The sequence below is a fragment of the Vombatus ursinus genome, unplaced genomic scaffold, assembly GCF_900497805.2.
Source record: "Vombatus ursinus unplaced genomic scaffold, bare-nosed wombat genome assembly UNPS02014863.1, whole genome shotgun sequence".
In the NCBI taxonomy this organism is placed as follows: domain Eukaryota; kingdom Metazoa; phylum Chordata; class Mammalia; order Diprotodontia; family Vombatidae; genus Vombatus; species Vombatus ursinus.
Genome location: NW_020954641.1, coordinates 24,289,027 through 24,312,541, shown reverse-complemented (window position 1 = coordinate 24,312,541; position 23,515 = coordinate 24,289,027). Strand labels below are relative to the sequence as shown.

Here is a 23,515-nt window from a genome sequence, read left to right as displayed (position 1 = left end):
AAGAAAACTGTTTCACAACCTATATATTCCTACTATGAAACAGAAAGAATTCAATTTCACTAGTCAAAACTTTCCTAAAACAGAAATTGCATTTGAATTTGACTCCTCAGATCAAGGCTGAAAATTGTCAGCAAGGCACTCTAGGCTTTTCTCACACCAATTGACCCAAAAGATTTTTTTAAGAAATGTTTATTTTCTGTGCATATCATTTGATTTAAAATTATAAATCCCTGAGCACTTTCTCTTCTTCCTCCTCATCACTGTCAGTTACATTAACCTGCTGGATACTAGAGGGAGTAGATGCAGGAGCTGTGAATACATTGTCTAAGGCTCCAATGTCCAGTTGAGGCATGGGGTTTAAATATTCCTCCCCACTATGGCTATGGCTGTTATAGTAAGAGGCTCCATCCAGGCTTTCACGGCTTCGAGAATCTTCACTGTGTGTACGTTCATCTGGGTAGTCTCTGAAGGGATAGTCTCTATTTAAGGCAGAAAACATAGCCTCATGCTTTTGGTACCTATCTTCATAATAGCCAAGGCATTCTGGCATTGAACTTGGGAAATTTCCATAGCCAAAGGGAGGACGACTATAAGGACACGTGCTGTAGCAAAAAGATACCAAAAAGGAGTTAACTTGAACTTTTTGTTATATACTGTTTTGCATATAGACTAAGACAGAAAATTGACTACATCCTCATTTGGATCCAGACTGTTACCAGGGTTGTTACCACTTCATGGATTCACATCTTTTTTTTTTTTTAATGTGGTAAAGTAAGCTCGTGACTGAAATACTCACCAGCCCCATTATCTGTTTCATGCCTCTCACCTTCTGACAACCTTGATAAAGAAAAAGGATTCAGGCCCTTCTCTGCTAATGCTATACACCATATAGGGCTTGGGAGATGCAAGTATGTACAAAGCATGCTAAGAATTCTGACACTTAGTGAAGTATGTGACATAACTGTTAGTTACTACTTGCATTTAAAGGAAGCTAATGGAGAAAACAGCGCAATTTTGATCAATTAATTTTGGGGGGGAAATAAAGGGAGATGAAAATTTAAGTTGCCTTTTTTTAAAGGGCAAAAAAATAATATGAAAGATCTATTTATCACCAGAAGAACCTGGAACTCACTGACATTACTTTGTGGTTTTAGGAGGATTCGGTTTGCAGGGGAAAACAAGAGGAACTGAAAAAATTACTTTGGTACATCTCAAGGAAGTATAAAAAGAGCAAGTCAGATAATTGCCCTTCAAATCCACTTGATTCAAGGTAAATAAATGTAAAAGGCTGGAGACATTGTTCCCTCCTTTCAGAGGCACAGAACAGGAATCATGCAAGGTATGGAAGAGCTGACCCACATGGTTCCCTGTGCTCATGGACTCCATCTAGTGACAAGAAGATGTTAATAAATTGTAATTGCAAATGCCATGACAAGCTGTGTTTCTTTTAAGATTCCTCAATTAACTGCTTACCTTTAATAGTGTTCAGTGTAATCTGCACAGGAGACTATCAATCCCTATGTGGTTTTCCCAAACCACACCCTCTCCATAGCAGGGATGGTGTGGTTTGTAATTCTGTACCCCAATCCCAAATTCTTTAGTAATTGACCAATAAATGGATAATAAATTAGAGTCATCCATTAACTTTAGTAATATTTTCAAATTTTTCTTCCAGTTGTTACCACCCTAATGTAGGCCCTTATTACTCCACACCTTGACTACTGTAACAATCCACTAAATATGCCTTCTTATATTCTTACCTTCTTACCTGTTTATACAGTTCCTCCCCATCTAACTCTATTTTTAAAAATCCTACCCATACTTCAAGGCTTAATTCAAATCACACCCGCCCCCCACCTCCCACAAGTCTATAACCACAGCTGGAAGCTGGTGTTCATTCATCAAGATCATTTCATTATGATTACTAAGAATTTTATATACATTATCTCATTTGATCTTCAAAGAAAAGGAAACAGAGGGTCACCAAAATAAGTGGACTTGCCTGAGGCCACACAGTTAAGGAGTGTCAACTCTTTTGACTCTAAGCCTAATGGGCTAAAGGATGGGAACATGAGTAAGACACATCTCTGTACATCAGCACAGCGGGAGTTCACAATCCACTGGGGAAGAGAAAACATAAATGACCACAATAGCTATTATAGAATAAATGCCATTAAAGGCGGTATGGAGAGTAAATCATACAGATGCACAGAGGAAAGACCTTTCAGTTGAAGTGATGACAAAAGGCTTCACAAAGCAAGCTACAAAGGCCAGAGCCAGAGTGGTATAAGAGAAAAAGCCCAGGACTACTGAGCCCAGTCTCAAGTCCTGGCTCTATCACCATTTGGGTAACCTTGGACAAGGCACTTCACCCTTCTGAACCTCAGTTTCTTCATCTGTAAAATGGCAATATTAATCCTTGCCTTGCCTAACTCTGATTGTGAGGATAATATGAAATAATATACATGAAAAAACCATCCGAATGTAAAGAGTCTTTAGGTTCTAAAAGAAAGCTACATTTTAAATATTGCATTCATGAGATATAAAACAGTAATACACTCACATTCTGCTCAATTCTCTCAGGGACTATTATGGGTTTGCTTCTGCTTAGGCACTTATATGCTTGTCAAATCCTATCAAATCACTGAGAACAGGTGATGTAGTACTTACCTCATCAGACTGGGAGGATCAAATGAAACAATATATATATAAGGCTTTGTAAAGCCTAAAGTAGTATATAACTATCAGCTATTATTCTTCTAATTCCTTCCTGCATTCTCTCCACCAAGAAAACTAATACTCAAGATCTATGACAGAAAAGTTCTCTCCTGTGTAGACATTAGCCTTGAGAAGTGTTTCAGGGGCTCCCTGCTGCGGTGCTGGAAAAATGCCCAGAAGTATGTGTGACTGGTAATGCCCTTCAGGAAATTCAAGGTCAAAATGGCTACGTGCAATGCCACTCTGTACCCGCATGGAGCAGAACGGCTATTCATGAGATCTTAAGATCACAGATCTAGTACTGGAAGAGTCTCTAAGGCCATCTGGTCTAACACATTCATTTAATAGATTAGGAAACTGAGGCCCACAGAGATCAAGCTAGTCTTCCTACATCATTAGCCCAGAGACATGACCTACACATATTCATGCAGTTTTTTACAAGTTAAGGAGCAGGGAGTTGATTCATTAAGCTTTATCTATACTGTAGGATATATTTCATTCCAAAGTAATATGTGTTGAACACAGACATACGAGGATGGCAAAAGACTAAAACCAGAGTCAGTAGCTTCTTTGAAAAGTGGCATGCCAAGACTCCAACATATTTAATTATTTAGTGTTTGTGGATAAGGATAATAATAATAGCTAACATTTATTTAGCACTTACTATGTGCCAGGCATTATGCGAAGTGCTTCCCAATTATTATTTCATTTGATCCTCACAACCACTCTGGGAGGATTTTCCCCATTTTCCAGATGAGGAAACTGAGGCAAACAGAGGTTGAGTGACTTGCCTAGGGTCACACAGCTAGTAAGTATCTGAGTTAAGATCTGAACTCAGGTCTTCCTAACTCAAGCCCCAGGGCTCCATCTGCTGTACATGACACCTAGCTGCCTCTAGGTGGGAAGGGAAAGCACATGCAGTGACTGATCCTTACAACAGGACAGCTTTAGTGGGAGCTCCCTAAAGTGGCAGGGCAATGTGCATGGAGGTGGTAAGGGAACTGGGACAGGGAGGGGGTTTGGCATCCTGGTCACAGGCTGCCGATGCCTGACTTTGTGAAACATAACAAATCACAGAAGACAAAGAAAGCATGAAACAAAGATGGCAGAAAGATTTTTCTAAATATGCAGAAGTAGATTTTTTATAATAAAAGAATTCTGTTTTAAATTCCTTAAATACTACCTAAGAAGTAAACTATGCAGAATTCAATTTGCTTTCTTCAAAAGGACATAAAATGAAATATACTTCAGATCTAGCACATCAAGTGCGTAACATGCCCTCAGTTCAGAACTATTCAGTGTAACCCTTAAATTCCTGATAAATGGAACTCATCATACAGCTGTTCCCAAAGATGGCAACTTCTTGCTATGCTCTGCTTCTCAAGAACAGAAAGAAGGAACTGATAAGCTTCAGTATTCTACCCCACATATGACCTGGTCTCACTTGCAACCTAGCATTGGGACCAGAGGGCAAAGGGTTTGCAGCATCAGTGGTATGAGGAGTAGCTCTGTGAGATTTGCCTTACTGGTGGCATTGGGACCTTGAAACAGGCCAATGGAAATTATGAGGATTGAGGAAGGACTGTGTGCTTTCTATTAGCACTTTGATTGCACACTTTCAGCATGGCTCTGCTCTGAAGAAGGCAGCCCACCTGTAACCCAACTGGTCTTTTCTAAATCTTCTTTCTAACATTTTCCTTTCAATAGCTGAACCAATATTAGGCCCAACTTCAAACTTCATCATTCTTTCCCCTCATTTCCCTTCTTTTCGATTCCAATTTCCTCCAAATTTGCAAGTGGACCTTGGACTTGTTTGTTTATAACTTCACATTGCAAATTTTGTATACATTTGTTGCTCTTAAATCAAGCCCAGCCCATTCCAAAACTGCTAACAGTTTTTAATTCAAATTATGAGATTTCATTATTATGGTGGGATTATAAAATGGACTGGAAGACCAAAGTAAAAAAAAAATCCTTATTTATATAAGATTATTTTTTCCTAGGGGGATAAGCTTATATTTTCCCTAATGTCCTACATTTGAAACCTCTATCTCCAATTGTTCTAGATGTCTTTTGCATCATTTCTTCACTTGGTGGTTAGAAGAACAGATACTCTAGATCAGATGTGTCAAATACATGGCAGAACCAGATTAAAATATAATTGGAGGAATTTAACAAAATACACAAAAATGCAATAAAACATAGTTGATGTTAATATGTGGTTTTCTAAGTCAATCTGCATCTGCAAGGATCCTCATGTATCACTTCTATTTGAGTTTTACATCATTGCTCTTGATAATTCCTTTTAGCATGGGAGACCTATTTATTTAATTGCTAAAGAAAAGGAAGAACTAATCTAAGGAAGAAGACTCATTATACACAGCATGAAAAAGGTTATCGTAGAAACTCAAGGGACAAGTGATATAGTAGTTCATAAAAGTAGAAATAAGGATTTCTGAGTCTCTATGTCCCATTAAATGACTCTTATGTTAAACCGATCAAACTAATACACTGATCACCTCTTTGCCTTTTACTCTAGACCATGGTTCTTCAGCTTTTTTGTGTCATGGGCTCCTCTGGTATCTGATGAAGCCTAAGCGAACCCTTTTCATAGTAATGTTTTTATATGCATAAAATAAAGTATACAGGACTACAAAAGAAATCAATATTTTGAAATATGGTTATCAAAAAAAAATTAGAACAAGTTTATAGACCACAGGTTAAGAACCTTTACTCTAGACACATCTACTATGATAATTAAACTGTTTGAATAGTTTTACACATTAACTAATTAGATTGGTTATGGGATAAACTTTTAAAAAAGTATTCAATAATCATATAGAAGGAGAGAAAAGTCTCTCACCCACATTAAGTAGAGGATTTGAACAGTAGAGAAATGGAAAAGAAATAATTTGATTAATTTTTAAATATTACCTGAGTTTTAATGACCTATCTCACCTAATTAAACATGAAAAAAGACCAACCTGTTTCTCTAGAAAAGTACAAAGGATCATGCACTGGGCCTTAAGGGTAGGACGGCTATAGTGCCAATACCAGTGCTGCCCCTTACAGAACCAGCTACAGAACCCTGATCCTTAAATTTCTCATCTGTAAGATGGAAATAATATCTGCTACTTACCTCAAAAGGTTTTTTTGAGGACCGCATGAGATAATATATATGAAATGTAAGCCCTTAGCATTATGCATATACACAGGTTAAAAGACAGGAAAGCAATAGGATGAGGGGGTAATGCAACTATCTGATTTTTCTGTTTAGGAAATCCATACTTTACTAAAGATAAACTCCATGTACCACCATGATTTGCTGTTAGACACAATCCTTTGAAATCCCTAAATTAAATGAAGTCCAATGTGTTAATACTGCTTCAACAAGTCAGTTCATTTGGTCCTTCACAAAATACAATAAACAGTCAAGTACTCAATGTGTAGGACACTATAAAACACTCCAGTCACTATCCCTACCCCCTGAGCATTTATTTACATTCAAAGAATGATGCCCAGTGATCTGCTTTGTAATATCTGAAAATCTTCAAATTCACATACATTTAGAGTTAGGGAGATAGATCTCACTATGGATTAGCTTAATAAAGAAGGCAGCCATTCTCTGCCCAAGAATGTCAATACTCTAAACAAAGGCCACTTAACTATATAAGCAACTTATGATTGATTTTAAACTTTCCAACCAGGTTCTTCTGTATATTTCCCTGCTTCCTATGCATCCTTACAGTTGTTAGTCCTCTAAGGTAACTGTCATTTCAACTAGACACAGGGTTATAAGACTGACAGGACATTGGGAAAAGCACTATATTTGAAGTCAGAAGATCCTGCAAGATCCAAACACTGCCTTAGTCACTGACTATCCCTATGACTACAGGCAAATCATTTCACCTCACTCAGTTTCCTCATCTGTAAAATGAGTATAATAATAATTTTACTACCTATTTCACATGAACTAATGTATTCACAGGAAAGTAATTTGTAAATTATGCTAATTTTAGATCAGGGCTAAAATAAATTTTGAGCTATGATCCTCTAAAAAGTCCACAAAACTCTGGTGCTCTCTGTCCCTCCCACATTAGTATAACAGTATAACTTTATAATAATTCTAGCTTTGCAGTGTCCAAAGCATATTTATACATATTATCTCATCTGATATTTGATATGTTTTATTATTCCCCTTGTAGCTCCTAAAAGCCTTAGGGACCCAAAGATTGAAATGGTACTAAGGGACCAACCTTCATAAGACTGAATAATCAGTCTTCACCATCTCCTCTGGAAGTTTCTGCTAATTCAACAATGGATATGAACTAAATAATATTAGAAGACCTTTTAAGGCTCCATAAAATGTTTCATTCATATATAATACTCACTTCAGCTAAATCCTCTCAATTTATAGAAGGTACCCACTTGCTGAAGGTCAGTTCCTCAACTTATTTGAGGCCTACTGGTCTGCATTGGGAAAGTGAAAAAGGCAATGGTGAGCAAATGAGCATCAGAACAAGGGATATATCCTCTGCCCACTGCCTCTTCTTTTCTTCTTCCATTGGAGGAGGAGGAAATACCTTACTTGGCAAACTATTTAATTTTACAACATACAAAAGATAAAAAAGGAGAGTCTTTTGGGCTTGGAAGTCTCAAATTTAGGACATAGATGAACATATTATATTGCATAGAATCAAAGGCTCTTGCCCTGCCCACATAAACACTACCCCATGGAAAGAAGACCCCAGGGAGAAAGATATACCCCAACCCTGAACCCCCCAGACACTGCTAAAGCAAACACAGAACCTGGTGCAAGAAAGATAACTCAGGGCCCACCCTCCCCTTCCTATCCTACTCCAATAACTGAAACTCTCCTCTTTTTCAATTTAACTTCCCCTTTTTCTGCTAGGCCTGAAGGAAGGACTTGAAATAAGCCAGCCTAGATAGCGTAGGTTCAACTTAATACTTTGTTGCTTCAATAGGTCTTTCTTTTGGAGGAGAGGGGTGGAGCTGGAAGGAGAAGAACACAAAGGTGGGGAACCTACCTATACCTACTAACTTAGGAATACTTGATAAATAGAAAGACTAATAAAAGGATAGTTGTATACTTGCAAGGGAGCTCGATGTTGCTATCTCTAAATTATAAATTTCCCTTTCTAGGTTGCTTAATAAAAATTAATGGAAGAATCAATTTGCATGTAATAGTTTATGTAGGAAGCATATGGTGTAGTGAAAAGAGCACTGGACTTAGAGCCATGAGATATAAATGGGTTTTAGGTCCAAGTCTATCTACTTCTCTGCACTGGGCCTCAATTTACTCATCTATAAAATGAGGGATTTAGATTAAATTATCTCAAAAGATATCTTCCAACTCTAAAATACCACAGCTGTATATCTGTCCTGAAAACCAATGCATCATAGAATAAGTAAAGTAATAAAGAGTATAACCACATTTGAACAACTCAGTTTCTCAGAGTGGAAAAGGTATAATCATGCTCCCATAATTAACTGAGTTTTTCAAAGACCATTTTTAAGCCTGTTCTACATATTGCGGGAGTCTTTGATTTCTGAGTTCCATTAAAACATAAGTAACTATTTCTATGTAAAAGAATTTCTATGTAAAACAAATTAATTTTTGTTACCTTGATGGGAAGTAGTGAGGTCCTGGCAAGAAGTAAGGGTGATGAAAGGAGAATCGAGGAGGTGCACCAAATAAAGTGGCTGGGTGGCCAATGGGAGGGGGTTGATAGACATGAGGATGTGAAATGGGTGGAGCCTGAGAGATTGGTGCACTTCGGGGACAAGTAGAAACGCTGGGGTACTCCTTAGGGGGCTGAATGGTAGAGGGGGCAAATCTGGCATGAGCAGTACTTGCACTAGTTGGATTTCTACTGGTACTCTCCAAAGAGACTGGGGTCGGTCTCTTTACAGAGCGGTTAGCTCCTGGATGCAGATGATGAGTGTCCGTTTGGGTGGGTCCAGCAAAGCGCTGTGGTGGAAGAGCTGGACGAAGAGGCAAGCTTGGAGCCGGGACGGCCACCTGAGCAGTGCTGGCAACGCTTGGTTGTAACAGTGTAATAGGGCTTGGACGCTGGACTGGAGGTGTGGGTAGCTGGATAGTAGGTGGGGCTTCACCTTTAAAAATAAAAATAGTCTGTGTCCATTACTAAAATCATGATACAACTAATCAAAGTAAATAGCTTAACTCTCTATTTCTTCCCCAAACTTCTACAAGAAGGAAAATTTCCAGGTTGGTCTAGACTAGAATGTGGGTTCTATATAGGTCAATTTGGGACAGAAATAGGATAAAAGTGTTTCTGGGAGCAGTTCCTCAAGGAAACTAGGGTGAGTGATTTTGGTTAAATAACAGTGTGTTTGATATGATAATACTGATTTTACTATTCTGGGCCCTAAACTAACGATGCTTATTGAATGAATGGATTCATTTTAACTGTGATTCTGTATTTGACTTTACTAATCCTTCCTCTCCCACAAATGTGCAAATTTACCAATCAGCAACTAGGAGGAGCACTGTAACAAGCACTATGTCATAAAAACTTTGAGGTAAATTAGGTTCAGTTAATCTGATTTAAAATTTTGATTCTCACTAGTCACCTAGCCTAGAGGAAAGAGCAATAAATTTGGAGTGAGGTTATGGAGGCAATTTTGGAGTTGGACTTTAAAAGAATGCCAAAAATTGAATCTGAGGGAGAGAAACTCATGAAATTGAGATACACTGAGGATAAATTAAAAAATAACTTACACTGAAGAAGGGGCCTATCTGAAGAAAATTTTTGAGGAGAAAGTAGCTAGTTATCCTACAAGGAATAATTGAGTAGCAAAAGCTGTCAAATAAGAGGTCATGTAGAAAAAGTCAAATAAAGGAGAGACTTTCCTCCAGTTAAAGGTATTGATTGTTTGTCAACCTGGTAGCAACGGAGAGGTCTGTTGTCTTTGCAAGGCATGTATCCAAGTCATACCAAAGAACCTCCCAAGACTTGTCCAAATGGATGAGTACTACCCACTTCTAATGCTTTTCACTAACAAAAGGAATCTATAAAGTACTGACAATGATTATAAAGTTTTGGGCAAGGAACTGAAGACCACAGGAGCATAAAACATTTTCATAATTTAGGGTAAGAGATATATAGAAGACTCAAATCAATTTGGGGAGTAAGGAACTAGCTATGAAGATGATGAGACTGGAATACGGATTTCTGGATCATAGCTACTATTATAAGGATGGAGTGAAAATAACAAAGGCTGATAAGAATCTACTTGCCTCATGTCTTTCATAGCTAATGAAACAGGCTTTAAAATTAAAAAAAAAAAGATGGAGGAAAAAAAACTTCCTATGTATGTCCACCAAGCTAGATATCATAGAAAGTAACCACAATGAAGGAAAGAAATTGAGACACCCTCAAAATCTCACAGAATATAAAATCCAAGAAAGGAAACAGCAGTTTCCATTCCTCAAATGTCTACGTATAAATGTCCACAACAAGTAAAATGAACTAGAAATCCCAATGCAAAAAAGGCAAATTGGACCTCAAAGCCATCACTGAGACTCAATGGCATGAAACCCAGAGCTGAAACACATCTCTGAATGGAAAAGAAACAGGATAGCTAAAGCAGGGGGAAATGGTTGGGGGAAAGTTGTATATTAAAGAGTATCCAGGTAATGAAATCTGGGATCTAGAGGGGGAAGCATTGTGATCAGTGAGGGGTGAGGGGCAGATTTGTATATTAAGAAGTACCCTCCTCTGAAGAAATTAAGGAACTAGAAGGCTGTACTGTGGGGCAAGCAATTGGATTAAGATCAATAGAGGTGGAAATAGAAGCAATTTTTAATCGGAGTATTCTAGAGGCCACCTGGACAGAAAATAGAAATAGTTGAGGGATTCAAGAAATAGATCATAAGCCTGGTGCAGAGGTGAACAGAAGTGAGAGAATTCAATTGCCTAGACAGCTGCTTGCGTGTGCTCACTTCCCCCCACCCGTTTTCTTTCTCTCTCTTTGCCAAAAGCAGAGAAGCTAATAAATAACATCTTAATTTGCCTTTATGGAAATTTCATCCTTCAAAAGATGGAGAAATTCCATTTTGGATTCTCACTAAAAGAAAATAATTGGTTGTTGGGGTGGAAATAATGGGAACCTTGGGGTGGGGGAATGAACATTTCCTCTTAGAGTTTGTGATGAAGGAGAATAAAAATAGGCATAGGCTAACATATACCCTAAATTTCAGGAGAATAGATTTCAAAGGGTTCAGAGGAAGAACAGGATGGATTCCCATGGACTACAGAGAATTCTACCGAAGAAGTCAGCACTGGAGGGAAATGCTGAAGAAGGAAATTCTAAAGATACAAAAGGAAACAACTCTGATGAGAAGGGAAAAAAAGGAGTTGCCTAAAGAGACTGATATATAAGGATAGGGAACTCACTAGCCAACTCTGATTATAAAAATGAAGCAAGATCATGTCACAAGATAAATACAAAAATATGGCATGGTCATTTTAAAAGTGTCTGAAGTCCTAATGCTCTGAATAATCTGAAGCTGGCAAGGAAAACTACAGACAATAAAAAGGGTTGGGGGGGGGTTGGGCTGTATGTATTTTTCTTTTTTTAAGTTATAATGGCACTAGAGGAGGATCAAAGAAAGAAGAGAATTGCTTCTTGGAAGGATGGAGTGATGATGATTGACAACAGAGAGAAAACAGAGGTGCTCAATACTTATTTTGCTTCTATTTTCCCTGCCAAGGAAAACTGGAAAGAACAGAACAAAATGCTAAGGGCAAAGCTGATACCCAAGAGAGCACCTAGCTGCCCTTGATGAATTCAAGTCAACTGGCCTATATGAACTACATCTGCAGGTACTAAAAGAATTGACAGATATGACTGCTGAGAAATCCAGAAATTGGGTACAAATGTAAAAGAGCAAAAAGGGAAGAGAATAGCCTGCACACTATTGGCCAGTGACCTTGACTTCGATTCTTGGGAAAATTCTACAATGGCTAATTGAGATTCTTAGCAAACATCTGGAAAAGGAAACAAAGAGATGATACAGTGTCATTAAGAACAAGTCATGGGCTTTTACAGCATTCTGTCTGAGGACAAAGTCATACCATGTGGTAAGGGGGAAGGATTTAATGGGCACCTACTTCCCTTCCCCTCTCTCCTTAGGTCATTTGGGCCTGAAAAATGAACCTGAGTCTTTGACCCTTTCTATTCTTTCTTTTCTATTCTAAGTGCAAGGAATGGAGTCTCTAGTCTGGCCCAGGAGCAAAAGCCATAGGAGTCTAGGAATCTAGGAATCTAAGCTGGATGTTACAGCCAGACCAGCAGCAATGCCCTGAGGAACTAGGGTTCAAAGGATGCCAGCCCAGCAGAAGCTGGCACTGCTGGCTTTGAATATGAACTTCTTATGAAGCTAGGTTCTCTGAGGACAAAGCAGCTTATTTTTCTTCAAGATATAATGATAAAGAACCACAGGTGTCACCAGAAAAGGATATCCACTATTAGTCAGAAAGAAAGGCAATAAATTGTGGTAGTTGGTGACTCCTTGCTGAAGGGTGTCAGGATGGCCATATGTCCATATGACATGAACACTGGAAATGTATACTGTCTTTTTACACGTGTCTCCAGAACATAATGGAGAGTGTCCTGAGACTTGCCAAAACCAATGACCACTATCCATTTCTGGTAACTGATGTGAAAAAAGTGATACTACCTGAGAGGTTCAAGAAAGCATTACTAAGGATTATGAAGCACTGGTCAAGAAACTGAAGACATTAGAAGTACAAGTTGTTTTTTTTTTTAATCACTATGGCACTGAAGACAGAGACCTAAGAAAAGAAAGGTAGATTTGGGAAGCAATACTTTAACATTTCAAGGATCCATGATCCATGGTTATTAGATACTCCTTCCAACAATATAGACTACAATTCCTCTATGGCTTAGCAGACTGGCTTTAAGACATTCCACAGGCTATGGTACATGAATGTAATGGAATACCATTGTGCTATAAGAAATGATGAAGAGGACAGTTGCAAATAAACTTGAGAAGATCTGAATGAACAGGTGCAGAGTAAAGTGAGCATAACCAGGAGAATATACCATAATACAATTAAACTAAAACACTGTGAAAATGGACAGTTTTCAAAAACTTGAAAACTGATCAAAACAATGATAAACCATATAGAAGGTGGGATTTTACCTGGGACTTAAAGGAAACCAGGGAAGCCAGGAGGCAAGAGATGAAAAAGGAGGGCATTCCAGACATGGGGGACGATCAGCAAAAATGCTTGGAATTGAGAGATGAAATATCTTGTGTGAGGAACAGTAAGAAAGTCAATGCCACTAGATTGAGGAGTGGGGCATAAGAAGAACAGCTATGTAGGAGTGGGGTGGGGGAAAAGCTTGTTATAAAGGGCTTTGAATGCCAAATAGGGAATTTAATATTTCACCCTGGAGGTGACAGAGAACCACTGTAGCTTATTGAATAGGAGGGTGACACTGTTAGAACTGTGCTTTAAGAATATCACTTCAAGAGCTGAGTGAAAGATGGACAGGAGTAGGGAGAGACTTGTGGCAAACAAACCAAATAGCAAACTACTACAAAAGTCCAGGTGTAATAAGGGCCTACACCATAGTGGTGGCAGTATCAGGGGAAAGAAGGGGCATGTGCAAGAAATGTTACAAAGGTAAAATCAACCAGCCTCAGCAACAGATTGGACATGAGGGAGTGAGAATGAGGAGTGAAACACCTAGGTTGCTAACCTAGAGAATCAAGAAGATAGCGGTACATTTGGCAATAAGAGGAAAGTTTGGAAGAGAGGAGTGTTTTGGGGGAAAGATTACGAATCAAGTTTTGGACATGATAAGTTTAAAATGTCTACAGGCAGGGCAGCTAGGTGGTGCAGTGGAGAGAGTACCAGCCCTGAAGTCAGAAGTACCTGAGTTCAAATCCGGCCTCAGACCAAACACTTGACACTTACCGGTTGTGTGACCCTGGGTAAGTCACTTAACCTCAATTGCCTAAAAAAAATGTCTACAGGCATATCTAATAAGCAATTGGGATACAAGACTGGAGTTCATCTGAAAGGTCATGGCTGAGTAAGTAGATGTGAGAATCATCAGCATAAAGATGATAACTGAATCCATGGTAGCTGATGAGATCATCAAGTGAAACAGTATAGAGAGGGAAAAGAAGAGGTCCCAAGATAGAGCCCTGTGGGACAGTCATGGTTAGCAACATGACCTGAATCCAGCACAGAAGATTGATAGGTAGGTAAAGAACCAGGAGAGAACAGTGTCCCAAAAAACCTAGAGAGAAAAGAGTATAAGGAAGAAGGTGATCAACAGTGCCAAAGGCTGCAGAGAGGTCAAAAAGGATCAGGACTGAGAAAGGCCATTAGATTTGGCAATTAAAGAGATCATTGGTAACTTTGAAGAGAGCAATTTTGGTTGAAGAATGTAAGTCAAAATGTAGAGAATTAAGAAAAGGGTGATAGGAAAAGAAGTGGAGGCACATATTAGAGACAAGCCTTCTCAAGGAGTTTAACTACAAAAGGTAGGTCTTCAGTGGAGTACCCCAGGGTCTGTCCTTAGTCCTTTATGTGTATTTAACATTTTTTTGCCTTTTGGTGAAGTAATTAGGGTTAAGTGACTTGCTCAGGGTCACATAGCTAGTATCAATTGTCTGAGGTCACATTTGAACTCAGATCCTCATGACTCCAAGGCTGGAGCTCTATCCACCGATCCACCTAGCTGCCTCTATTTAACATTTTTCTCAATAACTTAGAGAAAGGCCTATTTATCAGATTTACAGATAAACCATACAGGAAGGGATAGCTAATGTACTGGGTAGTAGAACCAAGATCCAAAAAGATTCTGATAGGCTGACAGAGTAGGCTAAATTTAATAAAATCAATTTCACCACAGATAAAATCTTATACTGGGATTCAAAAAATCAATTTCACAGGTACAAGCATAGCCAGGAATAGAGTACAGTTTATCTAAAAAAGATCTGGGGTTTTCAGCAGACTATAAACTTAGTATGAGTCAGCAGTGTATGAAATCTATGGTTGCATTAAAAGAGACATAAACTTCCAGAAGGCAGTGCCAGTCTATCTGGATCTTGCTATGGGATGAGACCACACCCACAGTTCAGGAAGTGCACTGATAAGTTGAGAAGACCCAGAGGAGAGAAACCATGATCAGGAAGCCCTTTAAGCCCCAGTTCTATGAGAGTAAGCTAAAGGGACTTGGGGGTGTTTAACTTGAAGAAGAAAAAATTCATAGGGGCCATGATAGCTATCTTTAAGTATCTGACGTGATGCCAAGTGGAAACAAGATTAGAACTGTTCTTCTTGGTCCAAGAGGTCAGAACCCTGGAGTAATGGCTGGAAATTGCTAGACTTGATGTGAGGAAAAGCTTCCTATTATTTAATCAGGAGTATCCAAAAGTGGAAGGGACCATCTTGAGAGATAACAGGATGTGTGATGCTGTAAAAGGGACTTCTTTGGGGGACAGGTTAGATGACTGCTGAGGTGTCCTTCAACTCAAAAAATCTGAGATTCTCTTATCCAGGTTTGAGTCCTGCTTCTATCACTTAGTATTTGTGTGAACTTCAACAAGTCACCTGTTCTCACTAAGTATGTTTCCTTGCCTGTAAAATAAGAGTAACCAGAAAGATGCATTTTAAGGACACATTTTGCTGCCAAAAATTTTGTTATCACAGGTAGAAGGAATATAGGGAGCATAAGGATTTATTTCAGGATATGGATTTCCTATTGGTCATTCATGGCTTCACTCTATACTCCCTTCTCATTCTCCAGGAGAGAGAGGCTTTAACACTCCAGTTAACATGGTTCACCTCTGAGAAGGGAATTCCCATACCTTTGTGTCATGACACTCTATAGAGCTCTATAGAGAGACATTGTGGGCCTCCCGTACTCCCTGGTTACCAGCTGGACCACCAAAGCTGTTGGGTTGGAGCAGATGATCTCTACAGTGTATCCTAGTTCCTAAATCCTGTGCTATCTCCTAATTTCTCCTCAGCTGGGCTGGCCAACCTTTGAAAGATACAAATCTGAGACAGCATCAGTGCCTCAACCACAGCCACCAACCCAAGGCTGAAGAGAACAAAAGTCTGCATTCAACCAACTTTGTTAAAAAGGAGTTTTGTTCCCAGAGGATTTGTTAGCCAACATATCTCTATATATCATTGCAGCTGACTTTCTTCTTCATTTGGACAAGAATGGTTTTCTGTAGGCAAGAGCAACTAACTCAGAGTTCCTGAGACAAAATACTTCATTAATAATACTTACAGGTACTGCAGCACCTCTTTGAGAGGAGCCCATTTACACTAGAGGGGTTCTTCTGAGGGAGGAAAAGCCCAAAGAATAGACAGAAGCAGGAGGTGGCAATGAGAGTTTCAATCATAAGATGCATAGACAACTAAGTCTTCACTACCAGGATTACTACTTGGTGGCTTTCCTAGGTTGAATAGTTCTAGTACATGTATCAATGATTAAGGCAGTAAAATGAGGAGTTCCCTTAAGATTCAGTTTAGGTTGCTATAAAGAAAAACGAATTCTAGAACTTCTAGGAGATAGTCCCTGAAATAGTACCAGTCCATATGCAAGAATTGTGAAACAGTTCCAAATCATTAGTGCCTGGATGAGGTAATGATAGAAAAAGAATTTTATATATACAATAAAAAGGAACTGGTAGACCTTCTGAGAAAGATATAACTTGTTCTGGGACTAAGCCAAAATGGCAGAATTTTTACAAGTGAGAAGTAAAAACAATAGCAAAGCAGTTTTAAAAACTAAAAATTTATGGAAAGTCAATGACTACAGACGCGCAATGGTAGTGGTGAAGAAGTCTGAAAGAAATTCAACAGCATGAAAAATATGGAGAAAACAAAGGAATAAGGGGCAGCTAGGAGGCGCAGTGGATAGAGCATTGGCCTTGAAGTCAGGAGGATCTGAGTTCAAATTCGGCCTCAGACCAAACACTTGACACTGTGTGTCACTGTGTGACCCTAGGAAAGTCACTTAACCTCAATTGCCTGTCATGGACTCCTCTGAGATTCTGATGAAGTCTTTGGACTCTTTCTTAAAATGATGTTTTTAAGGGCATAAAACAAAATACACAAGATTATGAAAGAAAGCAATTATGCTGACAGAATCATCAAAATATTTTTAAAAACAAATTCACAGACACTTGAAGTCTATTCATATACCCCAGGGGTCTGTGGTCTCCAGTTAAGAACCCCTTTTCTAGACCCAATTTGTAAACTGCATGGTTTAGAGGAACTAAAAAGTACAACTACAAAACTGCTGGCTAAAATACATAATCTATTGTTACAAATGATCACTGTGCCAGATAACTAGTGGGATGTCAATATAACTTTCATCTACAGGGAGGTCCCCAGATGTGATCCTTGAAACTACAAACTACTAAATGTCACTTCCATCTCTAGAAAGCTAGTAAAATTTACAATATCATATTACAACAGTGAACATAACCTGGTGTTAGAAAGGTAAAATGGTTTTTATATAGAAGAATTGTAATTTACTAATTGTACTGTTATATGGGGGGCAGAGATGAAAGATTAAGGACTATCAATAGATACATGGATAAAGTAAGAAAGCAAAGGAGAGATGGGGTAGAGGCAATCAGGTACAGTGAAAAAAGAACTAGATTTAGGATCTGAGACCAGTTCAAGTCCTGACTCTTCAATTTGCTACCTGTTGACTCTGAAAAATCAGTTAACTTCTCTAGTCTTCAATTTCCTCATCTTATAAAACGATGGTGTTGGACTAGATTACCTTTACATCTGTTCCAGCTTTAAATGCGGTTTAGTGGAAGAGAAGGACATGTCTCTGGATAAATAAGTGTTAATAATGGAATCCCTGCAAAGATTTTTGATAGAATCAATCCTCATAGATTATCTAAGACAAGAGTAAAATGTCCAAGTTTAGTCTGGAAAGATGAAGAGAGGAAAAAAGATTGATGTCTATAAAGTTATGAAAAGCATGAGGAGAGTGAATATAGATTTGTTCAACGCTTTTTACAATAATGTAATTAGAGAATATCACTTGATACTTGAAGGAAGTTTTTTTGCAACATGGAAAAGTAATACTTGAGACATGAGGCAAATGCATGAAACATATTCTAAAACTTAAAGGAAAATAAAAATATAAACAAGCTCAAAAAGAATAAATTAAAATATGGTAAACCTATAATCTGTTATTTAGAAGCTAGTTATCTTAACTTTTTGAAGTTAATATGTAAAACAGTTGTTTTACCCTACTCACCCCTTGTTCCCTTTCCTTATATAGAACCAATGTGAATCAACATAAAAACTTGTATAAGCAAGAGATTGGAATGTTGTATCCAATAAAACTACACAGGAGCTACACAAAAGCTACAATAGAGAATCAAGCAGATATTTAGCTGGATAACAGGTTAATTACCTCACTTTATTAATACAACAAAAAATCTTTCATGATCCCAAGGATGAGAATTTTCATGAAATATCTTCAGAATGTTTTTAGATCAAACTGTAAAGGATTCTTTCTTTAATGATATGGAATGAAGAGAGATTCCCATTTCCTTAGTCATTTCCTGTATTATTCATATAATCCTTGGGTTCATCTAGCTGAAACCTGATTTTCTTGAGAGCTAATTTATTTTATATGGAATGTCTGTTACCCATTTGCAAATCTAGTGTTTTAATATGGTGATAAATTCTATTGGAATTTTTCAATCAATTCTTAATCTCTTCTCATCTCCCTCATTTCTAGCTGTTTCTTCAAATTCTAAAATGTTAGTGTATTATAATTGATTTTAAAAGTAAAGTCTGCATTTACAGCTATAAAAATAATTGATATTCAACAACAAAACTAACTCACCAACTGGATGAGTGATAGTGTTCTGTAGGCTGGGGATAACCACAGAGTATGTAGGTGAGCGATAAGGATAAATTGTTGTTGGATTTGTAGAGATGATATTCTGCGTAGTACCAGAAAACACAGTGGACACACTTAGGGGGAAGCGTTTTCGTTTTCCTGGACGTGGTTGATAAACCCAACCTATGGAAGATTAGATACTCCTTGTAATTTGAATATCTGTGCTCTTACATAACTGTTGTCTATACTTGAAAAAAAGTAAAACATCCTAACCATAGCAGACAAGTATACTATTCTGTGTACTTAAACTTACTTTACAAATATAGGCTTTTAAAATCTTCTGAGTAGTAGCCACTGTAATTCATATTTAAAGAAGGAGCAATTGAGGCATAGAAAAGTTGAATGTCTAATGCAATCACATACTGCTAGTGGTAGAATCAAGATAAAAGATCATAAGTGAGGGTTCTGAAGTTATTCATCTACCTAAAAGACAATGTTCCAAATTTATAAAATATTACTAGCCTTGTGTTATCTCATTCCATGAAACATAACTACTTAAGTATTATAATGGTCTCTTATGCCTGGTCACTTTTTTTTTGGTGGGGGGGTCTGGCTAAAAAAATAGAAGATCAATGTCCTACAAATTCTTCAATTCAAAAAACAATGCAGATCCATTTGTCATTCCAGTGAAGATTTATTTATACAAGCTTAATCTTCCTTAATATCCTCGCTGTAAGAGGGAAAACAAACTCATTCCATATTATATAGCGAGTGGGAAAAACACACCAATCAATAAAAAACCATGTTCTGATAATCACATGATTTTGGAAGGCAGTATGATGACAACTCCTTTTACTCTTACAGGCTCATTTATATATGGGTATATTAAATATTATTCTCCTTTGCTATAGCTAACAGTTTATTTTCTATATAGTTTTGCAAAGTTGAAATCAGGATACAAATTTCATTTCACTTTTCTAAACCTAAAGAAAATTTAACAAACTTTTAATACCTTTCCCCATGTGTTTTTTTTTTCCCTATATAGAAGCCACTCAGAGATTTAACAAGAAACTCTTTAGTTCCATATCTATTATTTTAGGAAAGCCTATAATGCAATGATACTCCACCCCACCCCCAGTTGTAGCAGCTGATAAGCTTAAGGATAAATATCCCTTGGCTTTCTTATGCCTGAGGTAGCTAAATTCTATCTAACTATTATAATGACCAAAGGCAGCAAATTGTATTTGATAGGTAGCTTGCCTGGAAACTAAGAAGATCTGGGATTAAGTGCTGCCTGTGACACATTCTGATTTTGTGACTCTAGGCAGGTCACTTCTCAGGATTAAGACTGTTTCAGAGAAAGTGTCGGCCTGCATTGATAGAGGAAGTTTCCTCAACTGGAAGCCCCATATGCCAATGAAATCACATGTCCAGTCCCTAGCCCTACTACAGTGAGGTTAGGCACCACTTCTTGAATTCATAGCCTCATTAAATAATGAGATAAAGAAGGAAAAAAATTTCATGTCAGTCTCAAATATTAATCCAATATCTTAATTCAAAGAAAACATGAAAAAAGATTTGTCTGTTTCTTTTGATTACCAGGAAATTCTTCTCTGTGCTTTTCTTTAATTTTTTGTGCTTCATCATAATAAGGTTTCTTTTGTTCTTCACTAAGTTTGTTCCACTCTAACCCGAGTTGGACACTGATTTCTGCATTGTTGGCTGCTGGGTTAGCTTTGGCTAGTGCTGGGCGATGGATTCTTGCCCAGACCATAAATGCATTCATAGGTCGCTTCACATGACCATTTCTGTCTTTACTGAAGGGAGTATCAGGAATTCCTACATGATAAAAATCAATAGACTGAATTAATGTGGAACAAACATACAGTTTTGTATAAGAAAGTATCACTATCTCCATCAACTCAATTATTCATAAAGCACCTGGAGAAAATCCAAACTGTGCTTAGCAAAAGAACTGCCATTATTCCAGAACTTACAGCCCCTGCACTCACCATTCTAAACTGTAGCTTAGAATGACTCTCCTTTTCCTCAACAGAGAACAATATGCTTGTTGAAAACACAAGTAACTTATTGGCTTATTACTTCTATGAGCTACACCAATATCTCAAAAATTATTGACATACAGCTCTTCCCCATTAATAATATCCATTGTATAAAAATCTGGTGAATATTTATAGGAGCAAAATGAGTTATAATCATCTGTTCTTCACAGCATAACTTTAATTAGTACTACTAGCCTCCCTTCCAGAGACTGACTGAATCATAGACAAATGAAAGAAGTGGTTTACTGTCCTTGAGCAAGTCACTGATCATAACAAGAAGGACTGAATCTACATCTCTGGAAGAACTCATTAACTACCATTGTCTCAACTTCCTCTCAGTTTTGTTTTTGCTTTTACAAATGAGATCTAGACTGAAGCAAGGATGCAAAGAAAAGAAAGCAAGAATGCTTAATGGTAAATTAAAGAGGTACAGTGGTAGAATAATAATAAAACTTAATAAATGTTAGGTGACTGATAGGAAATAGGGGAAGAATGGAGAAGTGAATTAGGAATAATGACAGCAAAAATAGAAACTACCAAAAAAAGGGGGGGAAGTTAAAATGAGAAATGGTATTAAAAATATAAATATTGTAGAGCATTCAGCCTGAACTAATGAGTAACAATTAGTCATTGCTAAGTACTGAAATACTGGACCAGAAATATTTATCTATTTGCTAGCATGACACTGGTAATTACAATGTATTCCTTCAGAATAAGTTTTCTAATTTAAGAAATTTGGCAATAATTTATACTATGATATTTCCATTCCTTAATTATTTTATTTTCATATAGAATAAATGCTAGCTACAGTCCAAGTATTGTTCTAAGAAACCATATCTAAGATTGACTTATCTTTTAAAATGTAGAAATAATCTTGTGTGCTATTCATAATAACCATTTACAGTTTACCTTATGCAATTTTTTTTTGCTTCACACTTTCCACTGACACAATGTGAAAGTTAATAGTTACATATTAGCTATTATTTTCAAAGTATGTTAATTTGCTGTAGTACTCCTTTGAACCGAAACCCATCATGCACATTATGTCTAACAAAAATGTTTATATTTCTGCTTAGGTGCATTTTGCCATTTTAAAATTTTATCTCTAGATCTTGAAATTGATGTTCTTAGGTGTTTAGTAATCATACACCTGTTTTTGTGTTTTACTGGAAAATATACAATTCAATCAGAAGTGATACCTGTGCAGACTTTACATTGCAAAAGAATCAGAGTTCCATCATTTTTTTCTAGTTTTTGCTTCTGAATTGCTGAAATGTCAGCTATGAGGCAACATGGACGAAGCTTTGAAAACCATATTCCCCTGCTGTCTAATACCTGCATCTGAGGGAAGCACGGTGAGCGGGACATCTTTGGTTTCTATTTTTACTGAAGGCTCCAGTAAGGATTGCATTTTTATAGGCACTGGTGTCAGAGGCACCTTAGTCAATCGTATCAGCTCTGAAGGCGGAGGTCCCTGAAATTGGATTCTGGCCCCAGGGGGTACAGTATGAAGAGTCAAAGGTATCCTCAGATCTTGTGAATGGGGGCCAAACCCACTGGGAGGCTGAGCCAAAATGACATCCTTGTTGGAATGGACCACGCCATTGGATGCAGGTGGCTTGACTTGTGCAGCATCTTTGCCATGCCTGCAGTCTTCACGCATCCTTTCAGGCTCCTCAGTTTTTATGGCTCCTTCTCTCACAGCCCCAACAAGGCTTTTGCTCTCCCCACTGTTTTTGGCCATCTCCCGCCTGCTCTCCTCTGCCTCCGCCTTGCTGCCCTTCTTCTCCTCCACTCTGCGGCTATCAGTGGCTGGGCTCGGACCTTCACCTTTGCCCCCTCTGGCAGCCCTGTGGCCACCCTCAGCCCCCCTTCTTCCCAAGAGTTCCTGTCCTGCTCCTTCCCTGGCTGTCTGCAACTCCTGCTTCTCAGCCTTCACCTGCAGCACCCTGCTCGCAGGGATGTGCTGGGCCGGCGGCGGCAGCTGCTCCCCCCTGCAAGTTGCACCCTCCCCGGACACCAGGGCAGGGGGCAAGAGTAGGACTTGCTCGGACTTCACCTGCAACAGCCTGGTCGGGCCAGACGCCGCAGTGGCAGCGGAGGGGTGGCAAGGCAGGGCCGGGGGCGTCGCTGCCTCCTCTGCGGCGGGGGTGGGATGCAAGAGCAGGATGGAAGCAGGAGGGGGAGGAGGAAGAGGGGGAGGCGGCGGGGGCGGGGGCTGCTCCGCCTTCACCTGCAGGAGCAGCCGGGGGGCGGCGGGGGCCGGGCCTCGAGGAGGGGGCCTGCCCGCTCCGGAGTGGGGATGCAGCGACAGGGGCTGATCCCCGGGGGCTTGGCAAGGGGAGGGGCTTCGGGGCCCGGACACCTGGAGGGGAGCCGGGGGGGACCGAGGCGACGGCTGAGGGGGCTCGGCGGGCTGCCGGCAGGGGGCGCCCTCGGCCGGAGGCTGCGAGAGCAGCAGGGGCAGGGAAGGGCGGAGCGGGCGCGGCAGGGACCCCCGCGGCAGTTGGCGGGGCAGCAGCAGTGGCGGTGGCGGTGGCAGTGGCGGCTCCGGCCGGGCTCTCTCCATGGGGCTGCGCGGGGGCAGGGGAGCCCCGGCCCGCTCCCGGATTGTGAGCTCAGCCGTTTGTTGGCGACCCCCCTTTCGGTTAAGACCCTTCCAAACCCTTTGCTACCCAGAACGCTACGCGGTTCAAAATGCAGCGCCCCGGGCCGGCGCCGTCCAATCACAAGATGGGGGGAGCCCCAGCCCCTCCAATGAGAGGAGCGGCTCCCCTTCCTCCGCCCACCCCCTGCCTTGTATGGACTGC

At 39.3% G+C, this 23,515-nt stretch overlaps 1 protein-coding gene across 1 annotated transcript; it reads right to left on the bottom strand.

The window, feature by feature from the left end:
• Nucleotides 1-220: 220 nt before the first annotated feature.
• SOX30 (SRY-box 30) lies at nucleotides 221-23,274 on the bottom strand. Its single transcript, XM_027841762.1, has 5 exons — nucleotides 22,041-23,274; nucleotides 20,242-20,481; nucleotides 18,646-18,825; nucleotides 8,364-8,856; nucleotides 221-602 (listed from the first exon to the last, which is right to left on the bottom strand). The coding sequence occupies exons 1-5, from the start codon at nucleotides 23,272-23,274 to the stop codon at nucleotides 221-223; spliced, it is 2,529 nt and encodes an 842-aa protein (XP_027697563.1).
• Between the last annotated feature and the right edge of the window lie 241 nt (nucleotides 23,275-23,515).

Coding starts and splice junctions, on each gene's coding strand:
- SOX30 (XM_027841762.1), bottom strand. CDS start 23,274: ATGGAGAGAGCCCGGCCGGAGCCGCCACTGCCACCGCCACCGCCACTG. Junction 18,826..20,241: donor GCACAGAGAAGAATTTCCTG/GTAATCAAAAGA, acceptor AATCTTCCATAG/GTTGGGTTTATCAACCACGT. Junction 603..8,363: donor CCTCACTACTTCCCATCAAG/GTAACAAAAATT, acceptor TTTTTGCTACAG/CACGTGTCCTTATAGTCGTC.